Here is a 26,176-nt window from a genome sequence, read left to right as displayed (position 1 = left end):
ATCCATCTTTTCAATCTACTCGCTGCTTGTTTCATCCTCTCTGCTCCTATCAGTCCACCCTGCCTTCGTCTTTTTCTCCCTCACCGTCTGGCATCTATTGCTCTCTCTCTCACTCTCTCTCTCTTGCACCTTCTTTTTTTCTGTGTTTCTCTTCATCGCTCCCTCTCTTGCTGTCTGTTCTTCCATGAAATTAAAGCGCTCTAAGCTGCTGTTTAATCAGAGCCTGTTTGGGAAAGTGCTGCGATGACAGAAACTGTCCACCCCAAGCGTATGCATGTATGTAGTGTGTGTGCATGTATGCAGTGTGTGTGTGTGTCTTCATGATTATAATTTAATCTGATAAAGTGAAAATGCAGAAAGATGCATGCTTTTGATTTTCTCAATGTGTTTTTTGTGTATGTGCATGCATATGAATGGCCATTAATCCATAAATAATCAGCACTAGCAGGTGGTATGGTCTGATACAGGGATGATTGACTAAAAATCAGGATTGTTTACTGTTGGGGGCTGGATAAATGAACACAGATCAACAAAGCTAATTAAATACAATTTGCCACCACAATGCAGTAGTTAATGCTTCAATGTTTGACATGGCGGAGGAGGGGAAGGGGAGAAGCCATGAATGGCACCTGTGAGCTGCTAAAAGAGATTGCTTTACTGACTGCAATCAATTTCTTTCTCCACCAATCTTTCCAAATTGACCATGGATTTGTTGGGGCCTAAAAAATTAAATGTAATCGGGGGAATATGAACATTCACCTTTTTCTGAGAGCTATGTAGAAGGCTTAGACCTCTTTTATGTCTGTGCCCTTAGCATGAAGCTGGAGCCAGATAGTGATTACAGCTAGCTTGGGCATCCAAAGTTTTAAAAAAGATCTACTGAAGAGCACCTCTCCTTGTAGCCATGGCCTAATTGTGGTTCAATGGTAGTTTTACTCCATTAGTCTTAATCACCTTCCCCATCATCCAACGACCAACCTCTAGTCCAAATAACGTCGGGATGCATTGGCCCAAATGGACTTGGCAATTCAGGATTTTCCAAGTTATGGAGCTGGTGCTAACAGAGTTCATCTGTGCAGCTATGCATCCTACGCTGTTAGTTTCTTTAGATGCGGATAGATGCGGATCAGGCTCTCTTGTCTTGCAGCCTCTGGGCACTGAAGTTACTCTTTCTCTCATACTTTCTTCCAGTACTGTAAATTTCTGCTTTCAGTAACTCCAATCTTACTGTACTATAGCACAGTGAGTACACCTCAAATAGTACTTTGGACACCAGGATGTGTCTTATATTTTTTTGGCCTCTTTCACAAATTATTTGTTTAGCAGTTTCCAGGAGCTCAGATGGACTCAGACTCTGGAATTTGGTCTTACTATTAATCTTCACACTCTTATGCAGATCTACATAAATACGGTGGGTAACAATGTGAGGAGAACAAAATGAGAGGTGCAAGCATCAACCATTTCCTGCTACTCAAACGCACAAATTTTGCAATTTTATCAAATTTCAGACCTCCCACTGCTGCACATTAGGTTTATAAAAATGCAAGTGATCTATATGTTTGTGACAATTGAGTGGGAAACAAACGGTATGTCATTTGTGATATGTGCAAATGAGATTACCAGAAAAGACCAGACTTCTTCTGAGCATGTTGACCACTCCCCTTCCCAAACTGTTCTGCTGTGGTTTAAGAAATCCAGGCCATGTTTCACACATAACCTCTAGATGGCACTATAGGTGCATCTCTCTAAGTGTGACTATGTGCATATCGAGGTGTGTGCTTGTACCTGCAAAAATCTGTTTGTGTTTGTGTGAGTGAGGGAGAGAAGGTGCGCAAGAGTGATCAAGCAGAAAAAAAAAATCCAGCAGTGAAAGGTATTGGAGTTTTATTTTACCTGTACTCCCACGCACATTGTTTTACAATTGGAAACATTGGAGGGAAAATTGTCTATTCTAAATCTTGTTCATGCCACCATTTGTCTCTATAATCCATGGCAGAACAATAGGCTGATGTGATCAAACAGTATCAGCTTGTTCCCTGGTTATTAAATGTCATGCCTGACCCAGATTCCCGTGCAGCAGTTACTGTCATACTAGCTATATTTCCTAGAGTTGAATGAAATAGAAGGGGGTAAAATACAGAAGAGGAATGGCACATAATTTTATTAAGACACAGTTCTAACAAGGCAGTGAGTGTTGCTGCTGGACATTCTACACAAGCCAAAATTTGCAATTCAACATCGTCCAGTAGATGTTTGTGATCTCCACCTGTCTTATTTTCCTGCTCATTCATTTTTTCCCAATTCTTTCTTTGCACCATTGTCACACTCAGGCATCTATTCATTCATTCATTTTCTTTCTTTCTGTCATCAACCAGTTTTACGGCTGTCACTAACTGTCAGGTAGTCCCTCCAGCTTTGACTGATGTGCATGTACTTTGTCTATGTGTAATTGTGTATCTGGGGGTGTGACAGAGCCATCAGCTTAAGCTACTCCACATGATGAAGAGCCACTCACATGTGCTCCTGAGTTCTCCTCCCCTTATTCCACATTCATCTCTCACACTCATCCACCTCCCCCTCCCTTCTTCTCTACCCATACTCAACCTCTCAGTTGCTCACTTGGCCTTTGCGTCCAACCCCCTGGAATCTCGTTCCTTCTCCAGAGCTCTCATTACCTCACTGTCTCTTTCCCTGTGACATCCAGTGACTGGCTGACCATCAGTTTCTGACACCTCGATATCCTCCTTGCTTTATTCTCTGTTTCACCCCTGCAAATCTTTTTACTGACAATTCCCTCTTCCTTCTCTTTTGTTCTTCCCTTCTAACTTTGTACACATCTTTCAACTTTTACACTTAGCTCTTCGCTTTCTAAATCTGTCGGCAATAGGAATAAGAACATTTCAACCCCGTTATTTTGATATGACTATTTGGTGCTCAAAGGAGCACGGAGGATATTGGTTGACCCATCCCATTTTCTTCACCTGCACTATGTGCTTTTACGCTCTGGTTGATAGTACATATTGTCCATTTTATTGTGTTAACCTCATTTGTGACTTTATCTATTATCATGTTAAACAGTAAGACTTTAACATGATAGCATGATTTTACTGCATATGTTACAGTCCCTAAAGACACTGCTAAATTTTGCTAGGTCGCTCATTGTGGTGAAGTTGTGCATAATGGTGAAGAATTTTAAGTGTACCATTATTGCTAATTGTGTAAGTGGATGCCATGCTTTAAAATGCTGGCTTTGGTAAAGCTGTCTTTATCATAAAGCGTTATATGCTTCCTTGATGTCTTGATGATGCATTGCAGCTGCATCAGCCTAAGAAAAAAAATTCCCTTGGGGTTAACATATCGTATAATACAATGGATTGTGCACTGGTCTGTTATATATGCAATGTTAGTCCTATTTAGATTTTCAGGTATATACATCACATCAGTGGGTTTTTTTCACCACATTTCTAAAAGTTAGCATCCATCTCATGTCTTTATTTGTTGTAAATAATTTAATTATTGGTCTTTATATTCAATACGAATTACTTCTTAGTTTTTCTAGTAAGACCCAAGACAAACAGACACACACACATAAAATACATCAAAGTATACAAACCAGCTAATCACATACTCTGTGGGACCTTCAGCAGGAGTCGTAGGAGGATGAGGAGATCATTATTACAGTTGGTACACTGGACTCTCCTGATAAGGTCAAGCTGTTGGACAAGTATTCCTGTCCATGTTCCTGTATAGTCTATAGTGAAGTGAAGTGACCCTCATTCTCTGCCCTTTCTTTGTCACTGCATCCTCATCCTCCAGTTCCCCTGTAAGAGTATCTCTCTTCACAGTTCTGGCCTGAGAGAGGTTTTTCAATGATGTGAACCTTAGAGAATTTTCAGTGGATGGGACCTGCTGTTGGATATCCCGCCTGGCTATAAGAGAATATTGTTGTCAATCTTAAAAACAATAATTTTTGAAGTTTTTACAAAGCATTGTAATGGCAGTGGGCACTTCATGCTAAGCAATACCACAGAACCAGCTTTATAAAAAAAATGAAGGCTCCACCCCCCATTTAATAGGATAAATGAGTGTAAAAACTGTGCCAAATCAACATGCGGACAATGATCCGCTGTGGTGACCCTGAACTCACGGGATAAGCCGAAAGGACAAAAATAAATAAATAAATAAATAAATAAAGAAAGAAAGAAAGAAAGAAAGAAAGAAAGAAAGAAAGAAAGAAAGAAAGAAAGAAAGATATTGAAAGGTGGTGTGCAATTCTAAAATTAACTGTAATTTGGTTTAATTTAGCATTAGTTCGCTTAGCAAAAAATAACAGCTTGAACTTTATTGTCTAACTGTATAACTTTAATATTTATTAACATAAAATTGCACCCAAAGTGGCAACAAAGGATCTCGGGACTTAGCAGCATACTGGAGTTTTGATATAATGACTTCACTTTCCAGCATCACTGATTCCTTATAATGTTTCATTTAACTGAAGGTTAATTTCAGGAGGTTGACTTCAATTAATACATCATTCACATTCGTTTCACTCCAGAGTAATTTAGTTTGACTTGGTAAGATAAATTCAGGTCCAAATTCAGGTCAGGATCCAATTTGTGTAAGGCTAAATGATTTCTCTACTATTCATTTTCAGTGAAGGGCAGTACAGGGGCTTGATTACCAACGTTTCCTGACAGTCAAAACAAGAAAGTCCTGGATTATGATCAAACTGTTTCTTTGTTAATGTTCTTCCCATATTTCTGGAGGTGAAGATCAGGTGAGCTAGAAGATTAAAATTGGCTGCATAAACGCATTTGCCTGGTATTAATCCTATGATGGACCCGTGACCTGCTTCCCTGCCGTTTGTGCATGCGGGGATAGTCTCTATCCCCCTGTGACACTGAATAGGAATAAAGGGGCATAGAGGATGGATGGATGAAAGCTTCCAACCACCTTTTTCAAGGTTATTTAACAATTTCTCCATTATTTCGTCTATACACTCCTAGGATTATCTAGGACCCCGCTGTGCATAATGGGAGTCACAAAAATTGTGTTGATTCTAGCTGGCTGACTACTTTGTCTTTTATTTCCCTGTGTCCCTCTTGCTTCATCACTAAAATGTTTCCAACCATTGCCAGAGTCAATATATATCCAGTATGAGGCTGCTGAGGAAGGTTTAACCCAGCAGATGACATTCAGTACAGCTCCATAATTATTGCCTTCTTATGAATTAAATAGACCTGACATTTCACAGCACTAAGCTTGTCCTTTTCCTGCAACTGCTCTGTTGTTGTATCCCTCATTTTATGCATTATGTTGCCCACTTTGCTTTGGTTTTCCAAGTGTTTTCATTTCTACTTGCTGTGCCCACCCCCTTCCATACCTTCCTTCCATTTCATTCATTTCTCAGTCCCCCTCTCACTGGTTTTCCCCCTGCTATCCTTCTCACTTGTCTGCTCATCTGTATGCTACTGCATGCTCAGCTGTCTATGCAGAATGAGCTGAAAGAGGAATAAGGAGAGAGAGAGAGAGAGACAGAGAATGAGAGAGAGAAAAAGAGGGAGATAGTAAGGGAGGGAACAAGAGAGAGAGTCTCTGTTTAGCAGCAGAGAAAGAATCCAGCTGGAGGGTCACAACCCTAAATGACCATACACATTCACACATACATACATGCACATTCAAAAACTCATGCACCCACACTTCCCTGATGACAGGAGCAATAGGTCATCTGCCAACACTGTAGAAAGTGAAAGAGAGAGCATGACAAAAGGAGAGAGAAAGTGAGGAAGCTGGATTTAGGAATGCTGAGCCATAATTGTCCTGTGGTTTGTAGGGAGTATGGTATGTAAAGACAGAGAGAAAGAAAGACAGTGAAAGTGAGGAAAAAGATTGCTTCCCTTTATATATACTGTAAACGGTGAAAAGTGTAAAAAGTTATAGATTACATATATTATATTAATTATATAACAATATTTAATGCACACTCTCATAGTACAAATCAGAAGTAATAACAATGGCCAAGGACGGTATGAAAAGACAACTTTCAGGTGTAATTATAGCCCGTTCCTCGATTGTTCCTAGTCTAATAGGTTGGTTGTTTGTCTGCCATCTACAGTGTTCTTCAAATGTGTCCATGGGTTTTTAATGATATTTAATTCTGGAGACTGGGAAGGCCATGGCAAAACATTTACCTTAGTATTTTTAAACCATTCCTGAGTTGACTTTGCTTTGTGCTTTGGATCGTTGTCTTATTGAAGGATTCTTCCATCTGCTTTATGCAGAGCTCCAGTAAATGATGCAGGCATACACCCCCAAGACATCAAAGAGCATCCACCTTGTTTGACTATAACAATAGTGTTCCTCTCCTCATAGGAGTTTTTTCTCACCTCACAGTGCAAAATATGACCAAATGTTTGTTTGTTTGTCCTTTCGGCTTATCCCATGAGTTCAGGGTTGCCACAGTGGATCATTGTCCGCATGTTGATTTGACACACTTTTTATGCCGGATGCCCTTCCTGACGCAACTCCTCCCCAATTTCTGCCGGGCTTGGACCGGCCCTGCACAGCTGGGGATGGGAATGGGCTGTTGGGGGTTCAGTGTCTTGCCCAGAGACACTTCTACATATAGCCGGGACCAGGGATTGAGCTCCGTGGATGACTTGTGCAGACTATGCTTTACCGTGGGGATGTGGAGTTTTATTGCATTTGCCTCTGAGGAATTTGTCAGGTTCCCTGCTACAAGCTGTCTGAGACTGCCCCTACTCACTTGCAAATTTAAAGAGTGTGCACAATTTAACATACCTGGTGCTACTCATCAAACATTGACTGTTCTTTTTAGAAGATCAGACACCTGATTTAAGTAGTAAAAATAAATATCTGGAGGGTTTATCAAGTGGGGTTGTTTCTTTTTACAGTGACAGACCATTTGTACTATAGCTGAATGTGCGTGAAATATTATGTTGATGAAAAAAAATTCTGTGAAATTCTGTCTTTTAGCCATTCCAACATAAGGATGCAAACTTTTTAACTCAATTGTAAACACCCTCATCAACCCATATCACTCAATGCAGGAATGGGACCCGGTGGTCCCTGCACAATATAACAAAAGATCCCACAAGGGTGTAACAAGCTGCCTCATCAGTAGCTTCAATCCCAAGATACAAAAACAAACAAACAAACAAACAAACAAACAAAAAAAAAAACGGAAGATGGTAGTCTTCCATAACTTCCAAGCAAAAAAGCAAACAAACTTATGTTCTTCCTTATCCGGCATCCGTATTTCACTGAAACATTTCATTTCATTGCACTTTGCAACTTGCTTGTATAGTTGGTAGCTTTTGATACAGGCAAATGCTGAAAAGACCATTTTATTAACCAGATGTTTAATTTATTGTGAGTTCAAAAAGCAAAATCAAGTTTTAAACTAAATATTTTTCATGTGTGGACTCATGTGCCTATCTAAATAAATAACTATCTTGTTGTGTTTTATTTGTTTCAATATGTAATTTAAGCATTGTTTAGCCTAAATTGTTTAATGTAATAAAGAGATATTGGCTCTATTTTTCTGTAAACAAACCAGCACACTTGTAGACACACATAATATCTCTCACTGTTTTTATCACATTATTTCTAATGCATATATTTATGGGTCTAATGGGAAATTATTTTGCTTCTGATCTCTAATGCTTGTCAAAATAAAAGATCTAAAGAACATCATCTTTGATGGACTGGAAGACAACTCTTACGTCTGTTGAATAAAAAGATAATGACGGTTTAAAGCTTAAATCAGAACTACAAATTTTGATCTTGATGCTGTGAGGATTTTAATTAGAAAGAAATTCCCACTGCCCATGATTACTGAGGAAGTGGGGGATTTGATGTCTTTAAATCCGATGTTTAACAGACAAGAGCATACTATAGTAATTATTTTAAAATAATTTGAAAATTTGGCAACAAATTCCGGCAACAAATTACAACAAGCACGCGTCGAATCATGCAAACAAACAATACGCAATCCCAGGTAACCTCATCGGCTGCTGCTGCACTATCGCGAGAACATTTGTTTTCATAGCAACGGGAGTCCAATACAAACGCTATGAGCACAACGACTGGAGCGTGCTGTGGACTTAAACATTGTCTATTAAAATAAAGACCGTAAATGACTGTTAGGTCTGTTTTAATGTAATACCAATAACACACGTTGAATAAAAATTTGAAGTCAACACAAACTTGGTAAACTACGGACAGTCTCGGAGATATTAAGGTAGGCTGTTTTCTGTTTCCAGCAGTAACTAAGTTCAGGTTTAACGTTAGCTAATGTGTTGTAACTTTAGCTTTACGTTTCCTAGCTACTGTAGCTTGCTGTCAGGTAACCCGTATGTCTGTCTTCTGAGGTGAAACTATAGCTTTAAAAGCTGCTGCTGATGTCAACAAGTAATAGAGTGCAAACAGATTTGCCAGGTGTGTCCGTTACAAAATGTCTACAATATCCATAGGAGACCGTTTTGACTGTGGACATTTTTACTTCTCACGCAAAGACAACGTGTCAATAACAATATTCATTTGAATTAAATTGAACCCTATAGTCTGTTGTGTTGGCATAGCTTCAATGGATACATTTAACTGAGCCCTCATTCATGTTATTATATTATATTATATTATATGTCCTCTGTATAAAAATCTAAGCTGGGTGGTGACTGTGTCACACAAGTTGACATTTTGTTACAGTTTCGATCTTAGTCAGCAATACTGTGCAGTTTAACAGTCTGGTGGGCAGGTTTCATCAGAAATGTAATGGTCTTACCCACTTTGAGCTTACAGTACTGTAACTAATGTGACTTTGCTGCCTTGTGTAGCTGCCTTGCTATAACAAAATACTGTATTATATCTGACTTACTGTGCTGGCTGCTTTCCATAATTGGCTTTTTACTGCCTAAACGAGTTGTCAGCAATTTGTCAAAGGTATAAGTCTTTTAGATGCAATTTAAAGACACAGGATTTCTTGTTTTAACTGCCTTTTATACATTTGAGCAAATCTGTCCCTTCTGTTGTGCTTTTCATTCCAGCAGTATTTATGTATGACAGTGTGAAGCATGAGCCCAGCATGATAGTCAGTTTTATGCTATTACTGTTGTTTTTTATTGCAGAAGAGAATTTTTGTGAAAGAAGCATAGCAGCATACGCATAAGGAATACTTGAGCCCCCAGAAAGAAGATATGAATTTAAATGACAACAACAAGGCCAAAGCTGTGAAGCTCAATGCCAGGTAAGATGAGATAAGATCAATGATTTGATTTAAGGCATGTGGTGGAGGCCCATTAGGGCTGCTTGGCTGCCATACTCCTTCTAACTGTTCGCATTCTAATTTTGCCCAGAGAATGAGTATCAAACAAAATGAACAAGGTAAATTATGTGACCTGGATGCTGACAGTGAATCTGTGTTCTTCATTGTACCCAGTGCAGAACTAAATCAAATTGTCTACTGTAGTTTTTCATTTGCCAAAACGTAATGGGCTGAATTGATGTCTGGCCTGGTGGTATCCTGTTCCAGTGACTAATTGATTCAAGTATTGATTGGTCATGGCTACATGGATCTGCTAGTGCAACAGAGAAAATACTTATGAAAGCCTGGCTGTCCAAGCTGGCAGAGGATGTCATTTCTATGATTGATTGATGTATGTTTGATTGGAAATATTTGAAAAAAGTGTTTGGGTTTGTTTTTATAGGAACCTGCAACAACTGAAAATGGAGACTGTGACTCTGGCTCAGGAAAGTAAAGAGATGGAGGAGAAACTGCAACAGCTAAAAGAGAGCATGAGTAAAGAGAAGGAGGAGAGAGGGTGAGTACCAGCATTAAAGAAGATGAGGGAGGGGTGGAGAAGAGGAGATAGGGCGAGACTTATGTAGGATGGTCAGATTTGAAGTAAGACAGTAGAAAGCAGCAGACAGAAGAAGCAGAGTGAAACAATTGACAGAGGGGAGAGAAAAAAATGATAGTAATTAATAAGTGTAATAGAGTTTAACAAAAAACATTAAGGGAAGGATCAAATTTACACAGTACACAGGTGATTGTACTGTCCTCGCACTGTCTATGCTTCAAGTGTTCAAATTTTACCTTAGATTAATGACATTTCAGTATTGCATAAGCCGGGAAAAATGTGTTGGGACACAAGTTTGTGTATTTTTGCTCCAGTGTCATTCAGACAATGTAGTTTTGTTCCTGCCAACATAGGTCATGTTTGTATTTATCTATGTTGTTTTAAAGAAACCAGCGATAGATGAGTGTCCCCCCCCACATTTCTACTGACTCCTCTGAAAAGCGTTAGTTGTGGCTATTAGCAGTGAAAAAAGTCTGACACAACTATTAGTTTGTACGGATTTTCCGATATCATATTCCTCAGCCATAGCTCACAAGAACAGAAAAGAGTGAACTTTGTCTACAAATGCATGTAACTTTGATTCAGAAGTGATGTAGTCTAGTGCATTCACAGAAGGGTCATACATTTATGAGTAAATGGTCTGCACTTATAAAGTGCTTTTCTACATATTGGCACTCAAAGCACTTTACACTGCTTCTTATTCACCCATTCACACACACACTCACACAAAGAGTGTGTGTGAAGCAATGCAGCTGGTCATCGCTCACCAGGAGCAACTAAGTTGGGGTTCAGTCTCATGCTCCAGCTCATCCTCACTGGAGGAGCAAACTGCAAGATTAGTGGACAACCGCTCTACCTTCCTACGCCACAGTCGCAGTTTGAGTCTGAACTGTATTATTTTTTTTTTTGACGAAACTAAGCCTGTAAACAGTTGTTCTCATCTTTGTCGCATGGTCATATTTCTGGCAGAAACATTTGCAGAGCCTGCGGAAATCAGGAAAACATTTAGAGAACAGTAGTCTTTTCCATATGCATAAATAGCTCTCAAGTTTCTATCAAGTCCAGCTTAAATTATCCTTTAACAGTGGAGGTTTAATTTAGACCAAGATGTCTCAAAATCTAAATGAATATTGGAGTATATACAGTATTTGATTTACTCCGTTCAGTTGTAAAATTTATTATTGTCTTGGTCAAAGTAACTGTCAGTGCTGTCTCGATTCATGGAAGGTGTAGCCACATGAAGAGTTGTTGAAAAAAACATAATCATAATAAATTATCATAATAACACTCACAGAAAAGCAAAAAAAAAAAAAATGGCATACTGAGAATTGTTTATTTTGGTCTGGCAAAGGAAAATAATAGTTAAACCTATGGGTGCATGAGAGCAGTAGGAATATACTGACACCTAACATGTTGAGGGTGCTACATTCGTAAAATATCACAAAAAAACAGTGATAGGGAAGACGAAAGAACAGGACAGACAAAAAGAGATGGAGGAGGCCAGGAATCACAGCGGGTAACAAGAAAGATCAGGGAGGACCAAAAGGGAAAGGGAAGAACTAAAAGGAGAAGGGGGCTGCTGACAGAAAGTCTATACAAGCAATGGGGGGCTGTGAAATGAATACAGTGATTTAGGAGATAAGAGGCTTAACATATAGATGTACCAAACAAAAACACCACATCCAGACTGCAACAGTTAACCACGTAGGGAACAGGGCAGGGGATTAAAGGAGACACAGGATGGAGTGACTGGGAGAAAGATCGCAACAGCTGGTAAAGAGCAAAGAAAGTAAAGACACAAAGTAATAGAGGTGGACGAAGGAGGGTGCTAAATGAGACAGAGGGAGGTCAATGAATTCTCTTTTCCTAAAAAGGTTTCCTGTAAAGGTCAAGAGAGGGTTGGAGTGGAAGAAAAACAAAAGGAGCAGCCACTTAATATGGTAGATGAAGTGGGCTCAAGTTTATATAGTGAACTTTCATGAAGGTCACTTGAGCCTACAGACACTGAGTCCTAACAACTTGCCTCATACTGTATTTTGCCTTCAATGGAATCAGTATAAAAGACAATGATGGGAAGGTAGGGTATGTAGGGAACATAAATAATGGCTATTATTGAGTATTTTTCCTTTTGTTAGTCCAAAACTACAAGTCCTGTTTAAACATGTCTGCCGTATATTTTGCCTCACATGCTCCTTAATTATGGCAGTTTTTCCAACGAGGTTTACATTTTCTTTGCAACATATCAAACATTTACTGTCACAACTCTTTAGAGTAATTTCAGAGAGGGGATAAAGGGGCTTGAGACAAATAACAAATAACTTTACAATACCTTTGCAGAGCTGCATCAATAGGCATACACATTTATAACAAACCATATGTTATATTGTTTTTTCACGTGAACACTTTCTATCTTTAAATGTGATTTCTCTTAGTCAGATTTTTGTTTTTGTTTTCTAAATTTAAGAGAGGTGTTCATATTCACTCAAGTCTCGGCTGATCTCAGTGAGATCTTAAAAATACAGTTTGTTCTCTCTGAGCTAGATTAAGTATTTTCTTCTTCCAAAGGCCAGGCCGAAATCGGTGAAACTGCCTCAGTCAGTGTGCAAACCGATCATAAGCAATGAAAAGAAATATTTTTGCTACTCTCAAACATTCTTTCCATATACATGTCCTCACTTGTCAAAGGACAAATAAAAGGTGTCATCATGACAAAAGAGAAAGTATTTTGTCTGTTATCCTGTCGTGATCATTCGGCAGAATGTGAATGTAGGGATTTGTTTCTTTTTTTTAGAAAACGAAAACAGCCTATAAACTAGTTTTAGATATATGTCAGAAACAGCTAGATCATCATGGTGTCACATCTACTCCACAGTAACTGAATGAATGAATGATATAGAAAAGGCTGACACACTAAACAGGTGGCATATCACAATATTACACACAAGCGTACATGTCTTGTCTGGGTTTCAAAATAAAATAATTGATTATAAATTTAAATTGGACATTAGGCTTTACACCATTTTAAATGTAGCTGCATAACATACAGTAGTGAAACAGCCACAGACACACAAACACATGCCAGGGTATAACAGAATTACAGTGGCCCATACCATATGAGTACATCTAACTATTAAAATGTACACTTTACATGCATATCTTTACATTAATTTAAAATAGATTGCAGAGCTCACTGATATATATATAATTTCTCTCATTACAGAATATATCTGCCCATTAAGACTCTTTTTAATTCATTCTAATTTGCAGAATGAAGACAAACATTGGTTATTAATGTGATTCGTTTATCTCACATTCCGAGTTCATCTTATATCACATCATTGTACTAAAAACTTCAAGATGTGTTGTCCTAAGTGAGGTTATAGAGTACAGTGTACTTACAGTATATTACATGCAGATTCCTTCACAGAGTTATGGCCAGAAAGCAAAGCGCCCAAACATGCACACAGGCACACACTTTTTAGGCAGCACGGCTAATTACAACGTCAGTGATCTGAGGTATATTGAAAGGCGTTCTTTCCATGTGATGTTTTTTGTGTCAATTAAAACTTATACATAATCACATACAAGGTAGGCATACACTAGATTATAATTGTAAGTTGATGTGTTGATGTATTGTTTTAGTAAATGTGTTGTGTGTGTCCTTGTGAACAAATACTGCTTCGTGTCTCAGCGGAGGCCTAGCTCTAATTAAGGACCTATACATCAGCATGGGGAGAGGGCCATCTTTCCCGGGCTGCACCAACGATAAGCACATAAACACATTGCTTCCTGTCACACTGAAATACTGCTACATTTACTGCTCCACCAGCCCTAAGATACGACAAGGTGTGTGCTTGACTGCCTGTTTGTATTTTGGACTCTAGTGGTCGATAAATAGTGGCACTTGTGTTTGCGTTTTTTAAGAATTTTTGCAGGTTAAGGTGGGCACTACACAAGTACAAGTCAAGTAACTCTCACGATTCTTCTAAACATCTTTGAAATATAGCAATACACTTTCATACTAGTTTGAGAGAACTTTTACATTTAAGTGTAACTCAGAAAAACTATTAAAAAATATGCCCACACGCACAAGAAGTAATGAGGCTCTATAGCACAGTTTCCTTGCCAACTATGACCAAAACATTAATTTTGTTTCATTGTATCACTTTTTGCACAAAGAATGTACATTTTTTTTTATCTGTAGAACATTTTTACTTCTTAGTCAGTGTGCAAGCTCTTTTTAATGAGTGGAAGGTGACATCTTTTGAAAAGCCTGGATTCAAGAGCACAAACATGGTAACAATTCTACATTTGTGTATGAGCCAGTTAGATAGAGCGAGAAAGTAATAGTGTGTGAGAGGGTGTGTTTTTAAAGGTAGGAGAAATACCCAGCTGGCTCAGTGTGTAAATACAGAAATTAGTGTACTCTGTAAATGTTGTGGCTGAGAGGTAAGCGGTAGCTGAAAAAAAAAGATAATATCATGTTCAGAATTATTCTGTGACTTTCCTGTTTAGAAAGGAAAATTAGTTATTTCTATTCAGACAGGTTATTGTTGACTAATAATGCTCTGCTGATTTGTTTTCTTGTAGAGTCCCTCTAATCCGTCTTGACTTTGCAGAACTGTCATCAAGGAGGTCATAAAACATTTTATCCCCATTTTAATTTTTACTGCTACTGCTGGGTACATAGAGGTGCTGGTCATATAATTAGAATATTTTCACAAAGTTGATTTATTTCACTAATTATATTCAAGAAGTGAAACTTGTATAAGGTATACATTCATTCCACACAGACTGATATATTTCAGGTGTTTATTTCTTTTAATTTTGATGATTATAACTGACAACTAATGAAAACACCAAGTTCAGTATCTCAGAAAATTAGAATATTACTTAAGACCAATACAAAGAAAGGATTTTTCCAAACTCTTATCAGCTAATTAACTCAAAACACCTGCAAAGGCCTTTTATGGTCTCTCAGTCTATTTCTGTAGGCTACACAATCATGGGGAAGACTGCGGATTTGACAGTTGTCCAAAAGACGACTATTGACACCTTGCACGAGGAGGGCAAGACACAAAAGGTCATTGCAAAAGAGGCTGGCTGTTCACAGAGCTCTGTGTCCAAGCACATTAATAGAGAGGCGAAGGGAAGGAAAAGATGTGGTAGAAAAAAAGTGTACAAGCTGTAGGGATAACCGCACCCTGGAGAGAATTGTGAAATGAAACCCATTCAAAAATGTGGGGGATTTTCAGTGGAGTCAGTGCTTCAAGAACCACTACGCACAGACGTATGCAAGACATGGGTTTCAGCTGTCTCATTCCTTGTGTCAAGCCACTCTTGAACAACGTCTGGGCTAAAGACAAAAAGGACTGGACTGCTGCTGAGTGGTCTAGAGTTATGTTCTCTGATGAAGGTCAATTTTGCATTTCCTTTGGAAATCAGGGTCCCAGAGTCTGGAAGAAGAGAGGAGAGAAACAGAATCCACATTGCTTGAGGTCCAGTGTAAAGATTCCACACTCAGTGATGGTTTGGGTGTCATGTCATCTGCTGGTCTTGCTCCACTGTGTTTTCTGAGGTCCAAGGGCAACGCAGCTGTATACCAGCACGTTTTAGAGCAGTTCATGCTTCCTGCTGCTGACCACCTTTATGGAGATGCAGGTTTCATTTTCCAATAGGACTTGGCATCTGCACACAGTGCCAAATCTACCAGTACCTGGTTTAAAGACCATGGTATCCCTGTTCTTGATTGGCCAGCAAACTCGCCTGACCTTAACCCCATAGAAAATCTATGGGGCATTGTGAAGAGGAAGATGCGATATGCCAGACCCAACAATGCAGAACAGCTGAAGGCTGAAGGACTATCAGAGCAACCTGGGCACTCATAACACCTGAGCAGTGCCACAGACTGATCGACTCCATTCCACGTCGCATTGCTGCAGTGCTTTAGGCAAAAGGAGCCCCAACTAAGTATTGAGTGCTGTACATGCTCATACTTTTCATGTTCATAATTTTCAGTTGGCCAAGATTTCTAAAAATCCTTTCTTTGTATTGGTCTTAAGTAATATTAAAATTTTCTGAGATACTGAATTTGGGGTTTTCATTAGTTGTCAGTTATAATCATCAAAATTAAAAGAAATAAACACTTGAAATATATCAGCCTGTGTTGAATGAATGTATACATTATACAAGTTTCATACATTATACAACCTCTCTTGATGTCCTGTGCTCTTTAAAAAGCCAGTAATCTCTCACAACCTGTTTCTCTGGTTTGTAGCCTTGTCCAGGCTATTTCCTAGTTTTTGAATTTGTGTTAGCAAATGCAGATTCTGACTAAGCTGACATTATTCCCTTAAGTCTGGTTTTTGGTATCTATGTTTTGAAACTTTAGTCTGCAGTAGTTTGTTTGTGTTCTATACATATGTTTTGTGTTCATTTTTTAATCAGATTCTCTTTTGCTAGGTTCCTTAGTGCCAGTGTCTAGATTAGTCACTTCCCGTCTTTAACTAACTTTAACTACTATTTAACTATTCCCGGATTGGTTGGTGTATGATGTGAAGGTCACTTAAGAAAATGCAAGACTACTTTTGACAAACCTTTACCGGATATTCTATTTTTATGCTCATGCAGTGTGGCTTCCCTATGTTCCTTATGTTCCTTTGTTTTTCTCTCTTTTCTGTTAGATTGCAGAGGTCCTGAATTGTTGACTTTGTCTTTGTACCAGGCTACACACATCCACACACTAATTTCACCTATGCATTCAAAGAATAAGTCGAAATTTTTATTTTACTGGGCAGAAGTGCAGAGCCACAGATTTGATGTATTGTAGCCTTGACTAGATTTTGTGTGTGTGTGTGTGTGTGTGTGTGTGTGTGTGTGTGTGTTAAAAAATTTAAATAGCTTTCTATGGCTTTAGTTTAGGGTGTAAATGTACATTAATGACTTTAAACTTCCCTCTATAAAAATATTTCTCTGCTTCTAACTGGAAAAACTCCTCCAGATGACATCACCAGGGGGAGTTTTCATCATTAGTAGGTCAGATGATGAGTTTTTCATCTACAAGTAGAGAGATTTTTTAATTTAGGGAAATCAGATTAAAGTGTTATGGCATTTTGTTATATTTACTCCTCAAACTAGAACCAAAAGAAAGAAGTTAAATATCAGTAAAGTCACCATTTAACGCGGTCACACTACTTTTACTGGACTAAAACGCATTTATGTGTTCATTTATAGGATTTTATATCTAAATCTTTCTTGCCTTTGGTAAGTTTTTAGTCCACCCTAACTTTATCTGTTTTTGCCATGTCTCTCCATCTCATGCTGGGAGAGAGGGGCTTGAGAAAAGACATGATAATTGTGGCATTCGACTTCAAAGTATGTGTGCATACGGGAGTCAAATGGTGACACATTTTACTCTTTTGGTGAGACAGGTCAGTTAAAGATGATAGCTGTGTTATGTATTTATATGTATGTCCTTGTGTTACCCAGGCCTGAGCGTGTCATGGTTTGACAGATGGTGTTTGTCTTGGGCTAACATTGAATTGGTGTTTATTCTCCTTTCACTGCAAAATGTCAGAAATATTAGGTGTCATTAAGCTATAGTGGAACTGTAGTCCTCACTGTACTTCTGCTTTTCTTTTAGGACAAGGTGGCTTTTCATGTCACATTTGGTGTGTTTCTAATATGCAAAGTATGATTAAGGATGCAGGATCTATCCACAAGGCAGTACAATTTGCATAGCAAATAGTGATGATAGTCTGTGATGTGAAATTTTTTTAATGTTCCAGGTGTTATCAGGTCACTGCAAGTAACTGCTGGGTTTGCATACATAAAAAATTAATCACGATTTGACCTTGTTTTGATCACAAGGGCTAAATAAAGGTCTAAACGACGCCCAAGATGGACTGTGACTGATCACCTGAACCACTTGCTGAGGTGGTGTAGGAGGCATTTGACCTGTATTGTAAATGCTAATGCTTCCCTGACAAGGAAGTTGCAGGAACATAAGAGTCAACAGTGCCAGAAATGGTGGTGGTTTTGGTTAGAACGTGCCAAGTTCAAAAAAGAGAGCATAAACATAAACAATAAATGTACACATGTTCTTAAAACATTTTTGCTAGTCTTTGCAATATAAATGCTTCGCTTGTCTTTCAAAGTTGTGATATCTGTATGTCCCAAAGCGATGCAGCAGTAACAATATATCTAAACACAATTGAGCTGTTGGACACCTTTGAGAGACCTAGGAGACACATTTCTACATACAATATATACAGTAGGCACACAAAGATATACAGACATGTACAGAGTCTACTTGGTTTCACATCACCAAAACACATTTTAAAACTAAGTGCAAACAAGGTCATTGTTAGTTGAGACTGCTGATTAAACTGCAGTTTGGAGTGGGCTGCCAACAACACTCAGTCAGTGTAATAGCTTTTGATGGAAGTGTGTGTGTACCATATATTTTCCGTGTTTGTAAGACTGTAGGATTGTATCTGTATGTCTCTAAAAACAATATTATTTTGAAATCTGTGTTTAATTGTAATTAAGGATATGTCTGTTTGGTTTAGAAACTGAGATCTTTGCTAATGCAAAGTCCACAGAGATACAAAAACACACACTTTATCCTTCCAGGTTGTTGGACCTGAGGGGATGCCCTGTCATCTTGCAATGATAGGGGTGTGCCTCAACTGTCTCCCCTAGCGACAATCCAGTTGCCAAGGTGATGTCACCAGGGTGATTACCTGACACCTACCCTCAGTGTCAGCATGGCATAGCAACACTGTCAGGGGTTTAGGGAACTTATACACCCACAGATACAGACAGACATACATGCACACACAAATCAAGTCTGACTTCCTTAGGTTCGACAGGCTGCCAGCTCAATCGAAAATAAACTTCTTTCAAAGACAGCCAGACATCACAATAGCATAAATAGCATAAATAATTCAACAACATGAGTCTGAATGAGGAACCCTCTTAACTTATTCACTTTCTATAAATGACAGTAGCATCCTACACGTGTTTGTGTGTATATCTAGAGATGCGTATCCAAATTTTCATTCATGGCTTTATATTTTCATCTGTTAATTTTGTTTTCTGGTTTTGGGTGTGATGTTTATTTTGCCTGCATTGTCTGTAATCTTTCTCTTCCTGTTAAATCTAGTCTTTCTGGTCTTCGACTGAGTCAGACAATGAGAAAGTTTTGGCACATAAGACAGATGGATAGTTATGTGATTCTGTTACTTTTTTATGTTGATGTTGTTATATGAAATTATACTAATTAGAATAATTTATTAGCCTGGTGCTGTTATTAGAATTTATACCCTTTTAACCTACTTGAAGTACAAGGAAAGAAAGCTATTTATTTATTTAACCTTTTATTTAACCAGTTGAAAAGACCAGTTTAAATAAAGACCATTGACTATTTACTTGGTTACTTTTATTAAATCTTGCAGTCTGATACAACTCCTGTCAACTCGTTTCACTTTGTTGTATTTGTTTTGTTGTTTATACTGTATGCTATCTGAACAGCTACGTTATACAAAACCCATCTAAGAAAATGGGAATTTTTTAAAAAACATAAGAAAAAGTTTGTTACATATATTGTTCTTTATGATGGATCGGCAATGTTTTCAGCCCCTGTATCTCACATCTTGTCCTGATAGTCATGTTGAATAGTGGCTTTTATGTTTTCAGTATTTCTGCATAAAAATAGAGAACAATAACTGAATGAGAAGCATTTTCTGTAGCTGTGATTGTGTATATGTGTAGATTGTGTAGATTATTTCAAGATTTTTTCATTTACAATTGCCAACTAACCAAACTCTCTCTCTCTTTGTCTCTCTCTTTAATTAGGCACTCAGAAGGTTTTAGATGGAAATCTGGACAGTGTGGTTCTTTAAACACCAATTCCATAACAAACAGCACGAAGAATAACATGGAGAACAGACTCCAAAAGGTCAAAGTGAAATCCACAGTGTGGTAATTTGTGTATTTAACCTCAAATTTTTGTGTCACTATAATTAACCTGGTGCAGTCATACATGCCATGACATAAATTAATTTAATTATGATCTGTACATTGGCATTATTAGAAACTACAGTAGTACACAGTATCTCTCTGATTTATTAAACTCTAAAAAAAACATTTCTTGTGTGTTTTTTAACTTCTTTTTAACATTATTTAAACTATATACAGAAATACACACATAAACTAAGAGAAGCCTGTTCATGTGTTAGGAAACTGAATGTGTACAACCTGTTGCCACTGATTTGTTTACCTGTTTCCTCAACAGCTGTCAGCAGGAAGGGTGAAGATCCGTGTGCTGAAGGATGAACCACTGACAGGTGAGTAGTTCACAGCCAACTGGGTTCAGTAGTTTCTCTTGTCTATAACCAACTTTCTTTATTCGTCACTGTTTGGTTAATAAATGCCAACTGCATTGTAAATTCAAACCTTCAGATTGACATATTGTGATGGGACGTTATCATGAAAGAGTTTTTTCTATTTTGTCCACCATACTGGACTGACTTAACAACAAAATCTCCTGTCTGCACTACGGTTCAGAGCAGCACAAAAAGCAGCATCTAAAACTTAATCAACTTTTCTCAATTTGAACACAAACTGAACATTATCATTTTCATGAAGGAAGATTTACTGTGGGACAGTTGGATTAGACTGACTTAGTTTGAGCCTAATAAACTTACAACTGAGTGGTAATTCTTTCATCTATAGACATCAAACCAACTCAATAAAATCTACCTTAATTAAATGGAAACTGGCTGAAATTTAAGAAGAAAGAACACTGAAATCAGTGCCATCACTGAACCCTGTCTTCAATTGTCTGCTGCTCATTGGGACTCTGATGGCTGTCTGGGTTGGTTTGTCTCAGTTGAACTTGTTGCTCATTAAGTTGATTAGTTAGCGCATTAAGTATGGTACTACATTACATAACGTACTTAGACTAATATGAAAATTGTGAGGCTATGTTTATATCATTAGGCCTATATATCACTAATCCTTGCCATAGCATGGGGATGCACTTGGTCTATAGGATGTCATCGCCCCTGATATTATGCATTTCACAACACTAGCTATGAATTCCAAATAGTTGTAAAAACATTTTATAACTTGTTTGTACAAAAAATAAATTGCTAAATTTTTTACATTGTCCTTGTGCCTATAGATTGTTGGTTGAACTAGACAACAATAGAGAAATATATTTAAATGTCAGTGATATCAAATTGAATCCCTTTGCAAAGTGTTAACAACAGTATACTTACTTTTTATAGCCTCACCTCGGCCACTTCCTCCTCCACTGGCCCCAACCACAAGTCTTCGGACAGTGAGAAAAAACAGTTTGAGGGGAACAATCTGCGGACAGTGTGAAGTCAAGACTGCTGGACTGGTATGCGTAAACAAATGCACACAATGGACTGTATGGTTAAATTTGGTGTAATTTTTTTGTTGGTGATCCTCTCTAGATAGAGATCTCAGGCTCTCAAGTGACCAAAAAGAGAAATGTTACTCCAAATGTCACTGAAGTCAACTTTGTCATGTCTTAATGAACTGAGCTCATATAAGTTAGCTTTATTTGAAAATGTATATTTTACACCGATAGTTGCACATACAGTTATGTTTCAGACCCTCTTTTCCTTATTTTTTTTAACCCGTCTGTCCAATTATTTGAATCTGTCCATTTGTTTCTGGTTCTTTACTGTCACCTGTCCCGCCTGTCTCCGCCTTTGTATATTTCTGTTACTTTCTCTTCTTCCTAAATCAGCTGTTATCTCCCTCTGCCATCCAAATGCCCTCTATCTCCTAATCTGGTTCCATCTTCCTCTATGAATTATGTGTTTTACCCATCATTCTTTTACACTTTAACACCTTGTGTTCACTTTCCTGTTTTTTTTTCTCTCTGACATTTACCTGCCTTTATTTCTCCACGCCCTCAGTCATGTTTATATTTCTTTTAAACTCACTTCCCTGTCACTCTTTCACTGTGCCTCCGCTGTCTGATCTGTGTGTTTGTGTTTGCACTGATAACAGTTTAGCTGGATCCATTTATCGATGCTCAAGACCTCTGAGGTCGCCATTGTTTATTCTTTCTCGCTCCTCATCCACTACTGTTTAGGAGGAGGGACTGTGGCCTCCACCTTCATGTTTGAAGAAAAGGAAGGGATTTTTACTGTGTTTGTATGTGCATGTGTAGAATGGACTGTGGCAAACTGAAATGAGTAATGCATGCTTGATGACCAGTTGTTCCCACATCTCCGCCTTCTAAATCCTCAGCTATTTGAGTGTAATTTCTATCCTATGTCTGACTGCAAAGCTTGCAGAGTTTAGTGTTGAGACGGTAAGAAAGAGAACGAGGGGTAATGGATAGAGGAAATTAAGGAGAGGGAGGGGCTGCACTGATTGAGCTGACAACCACCATTTTTCTGCCCCCTTTGTTGTGGAATAAGTTATTTTAAGTGCAGCACATGTGTTAAAATGCAATGTGATAATAGTGCATTTGATGGTGATGACACTGAATTGTTCAATGAAGGGCCCAGTGTCCCCAGTGCGCCATAGTGATGGGTATAATGGCAGTGCTTATAGTAGTCTGGGCAAGCACATAGGCTAAATGCACACACAAATGCACACAACCCACCCAGCCACATGCACACATTCTGGATAGCCCTTGTGCCCTATAATGATGGCGATAATGGAAAGCGTTACGACTCTGTCTCTGCCTCTCTGCCTGGAACTGCACTTAAGCACAGAAATGCACACACGTTCAAACACACAACCACATACACATCTGGTCTTTTTTTTTTTATGTCTCACACATACTGGCACAGGATTTACCGAACCTACATATGCACATGCACACACTCACAAACACTGTACCCCTATCTTTGTGCTGTATTCCAACCAGGCAAAAAAGGTCTTTATTTCCTTTTGCATAGCACAGGAAAGCACAGTGATATGCTACCTGCAGCCTGATAGGGATGCCACATCTCCGGGGAGTGGCTGTCTTTTATCCTCAGGCCTGAGAGGGGACCATTAAAGGGCAGTATTGCAGCTGTAGCTGTATGTGGAAGCGCGCACGCACATGCATGCACGCGTGGTGAAAGAGAATGAGCACTATGCACTAACAAATAGTAAAGAACTAAAAGAAAAAGGGTGACATAAAACATTAAAAGAAAGGTGAATGATCAATTGGTCACAGTAGAAAACTCCACTGTAAGACTGAGTTAAATGATCCACAATAATTTTTTATGGCATGGTGAATTGTTTTTCATTACTTTATTAATCCAAATTATCTATGACAATAAGCAACACATAAACAGCTGAAAAAGTAGTAAACATGCAAGTGAATAAGGAATGGGCCAATCAGGAAGGTTCCAATTAATGAGACCTACAGTAGTTCTATTTTGTAAAAGTTGAATTTGTATACAGTAGTTTGTTCAGGGAGTGACATAAACTTTAGGTTCTGAATTTGATATACAGTAATACTGATGATGGGCCTTAACAAAGATACCTAAATGATTGCTGTCTCTTATTTTGTTGTTCCTTGAATTTTAAGAAGCCTTGGTCATTTTCCCCCTTTCCAATATCCTTCTTTCTCATTCACTGTCTCTACTTCTCCTGGCCTCTCCTCTGTGCTCCTTCCACCCAGTCTTGGCCTATCTCCCCAACCTGCTGATGCAAGGACTTTTCCCCACTAATAAGACTGGATTCTAGCAGATAGAAATGATAATGACCTCCCTTAAGATGCATTCACTCACACACACCCTTTCCCCCTCTCGCTCTCTTACACTCTCTCTTTTTCACATACACACACACAAAACACACACATGTGCATGCACACACACAACCTCATACACACCTTGGAGCATCCTGCCAAAAAATCCATTTCAATATTTATCCCTCCTGTTAAAGTTTGTTTGGCAAGGCTGGGGTAATGGGGTAGAAGGAAAGGAGAAGATATCTTTAGTTTGGCTTGTGACTGCAAATAAGCATGTTACATACCACATACGTATATGTGCATATATATACGTATATGTGCATGCACATATACAGTCATTATATCAAAGTCTTTTGCTTCCCTAAGAAACAAAAAACACAGGTCTTCACATCTAGCTCGTCCACATATTTACACACACTAACTGCATTATGTTTCTCTGCTCTGTAGATGTGTGCTGAATGCACAGAGAACTTCTGCATTGGCTGTTTTGCCAAATTTCATCAGAAGGGGGCACTGAAGCTCCACAGAATGATCCCCATTCAGGTGAGCATGCTGCCATGTGCATCCAGTTTATATACACTCCTCTGTGACTGTCTCTCTGCCTGTTTTTCTCTCTTTTTCTTTTTGAAACACTTTTAATAATATCTCTTTTGATCCCATTTTCCTTTTGGTTCACTCATTGTTTCTCTCTTCTGCATCTTTGACTATCCTCATCTCAACCCCTCATCTCTCTACTGCTCTCTCCATTTTACACACACACACATGCACAATTAACTGAAAAAGACAGCACTGTACATTTATGTGTGTATTTGTTTGTGTACTGCTCTTCAGTAACAAAATGACACTCATTAGCTAATAACCTTTAATCACAAAAGGTTATTCTGGTTACTTACATGCACATACATACTACACACCAATCACATGCTCACATTAATGAAGAAAGACAGACTTATACTGCAGTCCAGCAACAGTCAGGTAAAGATGAGATAGAGACAAGTCAGCACATCAATTGCAGTGAGTTAATTAACAAAGCCAACACACTTGTATTGAATCTACAAAATGTGTGTGTTTGTACACACAAATATACAATTTGGTACAGTAGGTCGCGTGTGGCGGGTTCAATTCCCGGTCAACCTCAATTCCTACATCTACCTCATTGCTAATGAGAGTTAGAAAAACAACAGTCATACCCCCTCGGACATCGAACATCCCCCCCCCAAAAAAAGAAAAGAAAGGGTGAGTGGGAAATTTTATTTTATTTTTTTAATATAGGAGTATAGCAATAAATAGTAATGTGATGAATACTGTAACTTAGTCATTTAGTTACTCATGATAATAAAAAAAAATTGAAATTATCAAAAGAATCATATGCTGGATGTTTTACATTGACAATTATCAATCAAAATAGTATTATTCACAGACGGGCCAACATCGACTGATGCCGATTCAACATGGGGTTCTTCAGGCCTTAAAACAGTAATTTGCTGTATTAAATGTGGTCATGCAAATGAAATTTCACTCAAGTGCTCTAGTAGGTGGTGTGTACTGAGAGTTGTTCTTTTAAAAAAAACCTTTCTCAGTTTTTTAGTGCTAACATCTTTTCACGCTGTGATATTGTTGGTGTTACAATTTTCATATTGTGCACACAAAGATAATGTACTAAGACACACTGTTAACCAGCTATTATGCACTATAGCTCAACCTATATAAAATTATTTTATAGATGTCCATGTGCTACCTTGTTTCTGGTTAAGTCTACACATTAGAATGCACTGGGTAGCCACCTTGGTGGAACAGAGCCATAAACATTGACAAAAACAAAAACTAGAACAAATCTTAAATGTAAAAAGATAACGCTTTCTTTCCCTGTATATCTTCTTGTTGTTCATCTTTTTTCTCTTCTCATTGCAGTTTTCATTGATGCATGGGTGGAAGCTCACTCAGTTTCAAGCGAACACACATGCATATGTACTCTTATTCAATCACATACACAAAACTATGTATTTTGGCAGGATTTAAAGACTAGGGATTATACACATGCAGCTTATGCAGGCAGCTCTCTCTCTCTCATCTGCTAATCCTGTTTCATTTGCCTTAAAAAACGAGAAGGAGAGCAAGAGAATGGTTGACTGAAAGACAAAAAACAATATTAATTTTATTAGTACCCTATGTTTGGGCTTCCGTCAGTACCTCATAAGCTTGTCCAGATTCAAAATCAAACCTGGTTCAATAATATGTCCAAATCATTTTTGTTATTTGATTTAGCCTGCAGTAATCTGTGTCGAGTACCAGATGGATGTAGTGTGTTGTATCAAAACACTTCATATAATGCTAGGTAATTTTTAGTAGTTACACAGCATAAACTTCCCAATTAGCATATTGAAATTGAGATAACTTAATGTTATGAACTCTCATTGTCCTCACTATCTTTTTCACTTTATCTGTCTCTCTTAAACAAACACACACACATATAGTGCTATTTTCTGATATGGTTTACACGCTCTGCATAGTTTGACAAAACTTAATGATCTGGCAGAAAGAGTTGAAATTGTGGTATTGGTTG

The 26,176-nt window shown here is 38.2% G+C and overlaps 1 protein-coding gene across 4 annotated transcripts in view; it reads left to right on the top strand.

Moving 5' to 3' along the window:
- Window positions 1-8,086: 8,086 nt before the first annotated feature.
- The window catches only part of zbbx (zinc finger, B-box domain containing), a 49,902-nt gene continuing 31,812 nt past the window's right edge, over window positions 8,087-26,176 (top strand). For 3 of the 4 annotated variants that reach the window (XM_067508564.1, XM_067508567.1, XM_067508566.1), the window contains exons 1-7: window positions 8,087-8,263; window positions 9,147-9,265; window positions 9,726-9,839; window positions 19,737-19,839; window positions 20,176-20,227; window positions 21,173-21,288; window positions 24,061-24,156. In XM_067508564.1, coding sequence (XP_067364665.1) covers window positions 9,216-9,265; window positions 9,726-9,839; window positions 19,737-19,839; window positions 20,176-20,227; window positions 21,173-21,288; window positions 24,061-24,156 — 531 coding nt within the window. In that variant the 5' untranslated portion in view covers window positions 8,087-8,263; window positions 9,147-9,215. Of the gene's footprint in view, window positions 8,264-9,146; window positions 9,266-9,725; window positions 9,840-19,736; window positions 19,863-20,175; window positions 20,228-21,172; window positions 21,289-24,060; window positions 24,157-26,176 lie in introns of those variants that run through there. The other variant, XM_067508565.1, reaches the window with a different exon arrangement.

The sequence above is a fragment of the Channa argus genome, chromosome 6 (assembly GCF_033026475.1).
Source record: "Channa argus isolate prfri chromosome 6, Channa argus male v1.0, whole genome shotgun sequence".
Lineage (NCBI taxonomy): Eukaryota > Metazoa > Chordata > Actinopteri > Anabantiformes > Channidae > Channa > Channa argus.
Note: the sequence above shows the minus strand (reverse complement) of the source record. Positions and strands in the feature narration are given on the sequence as shown.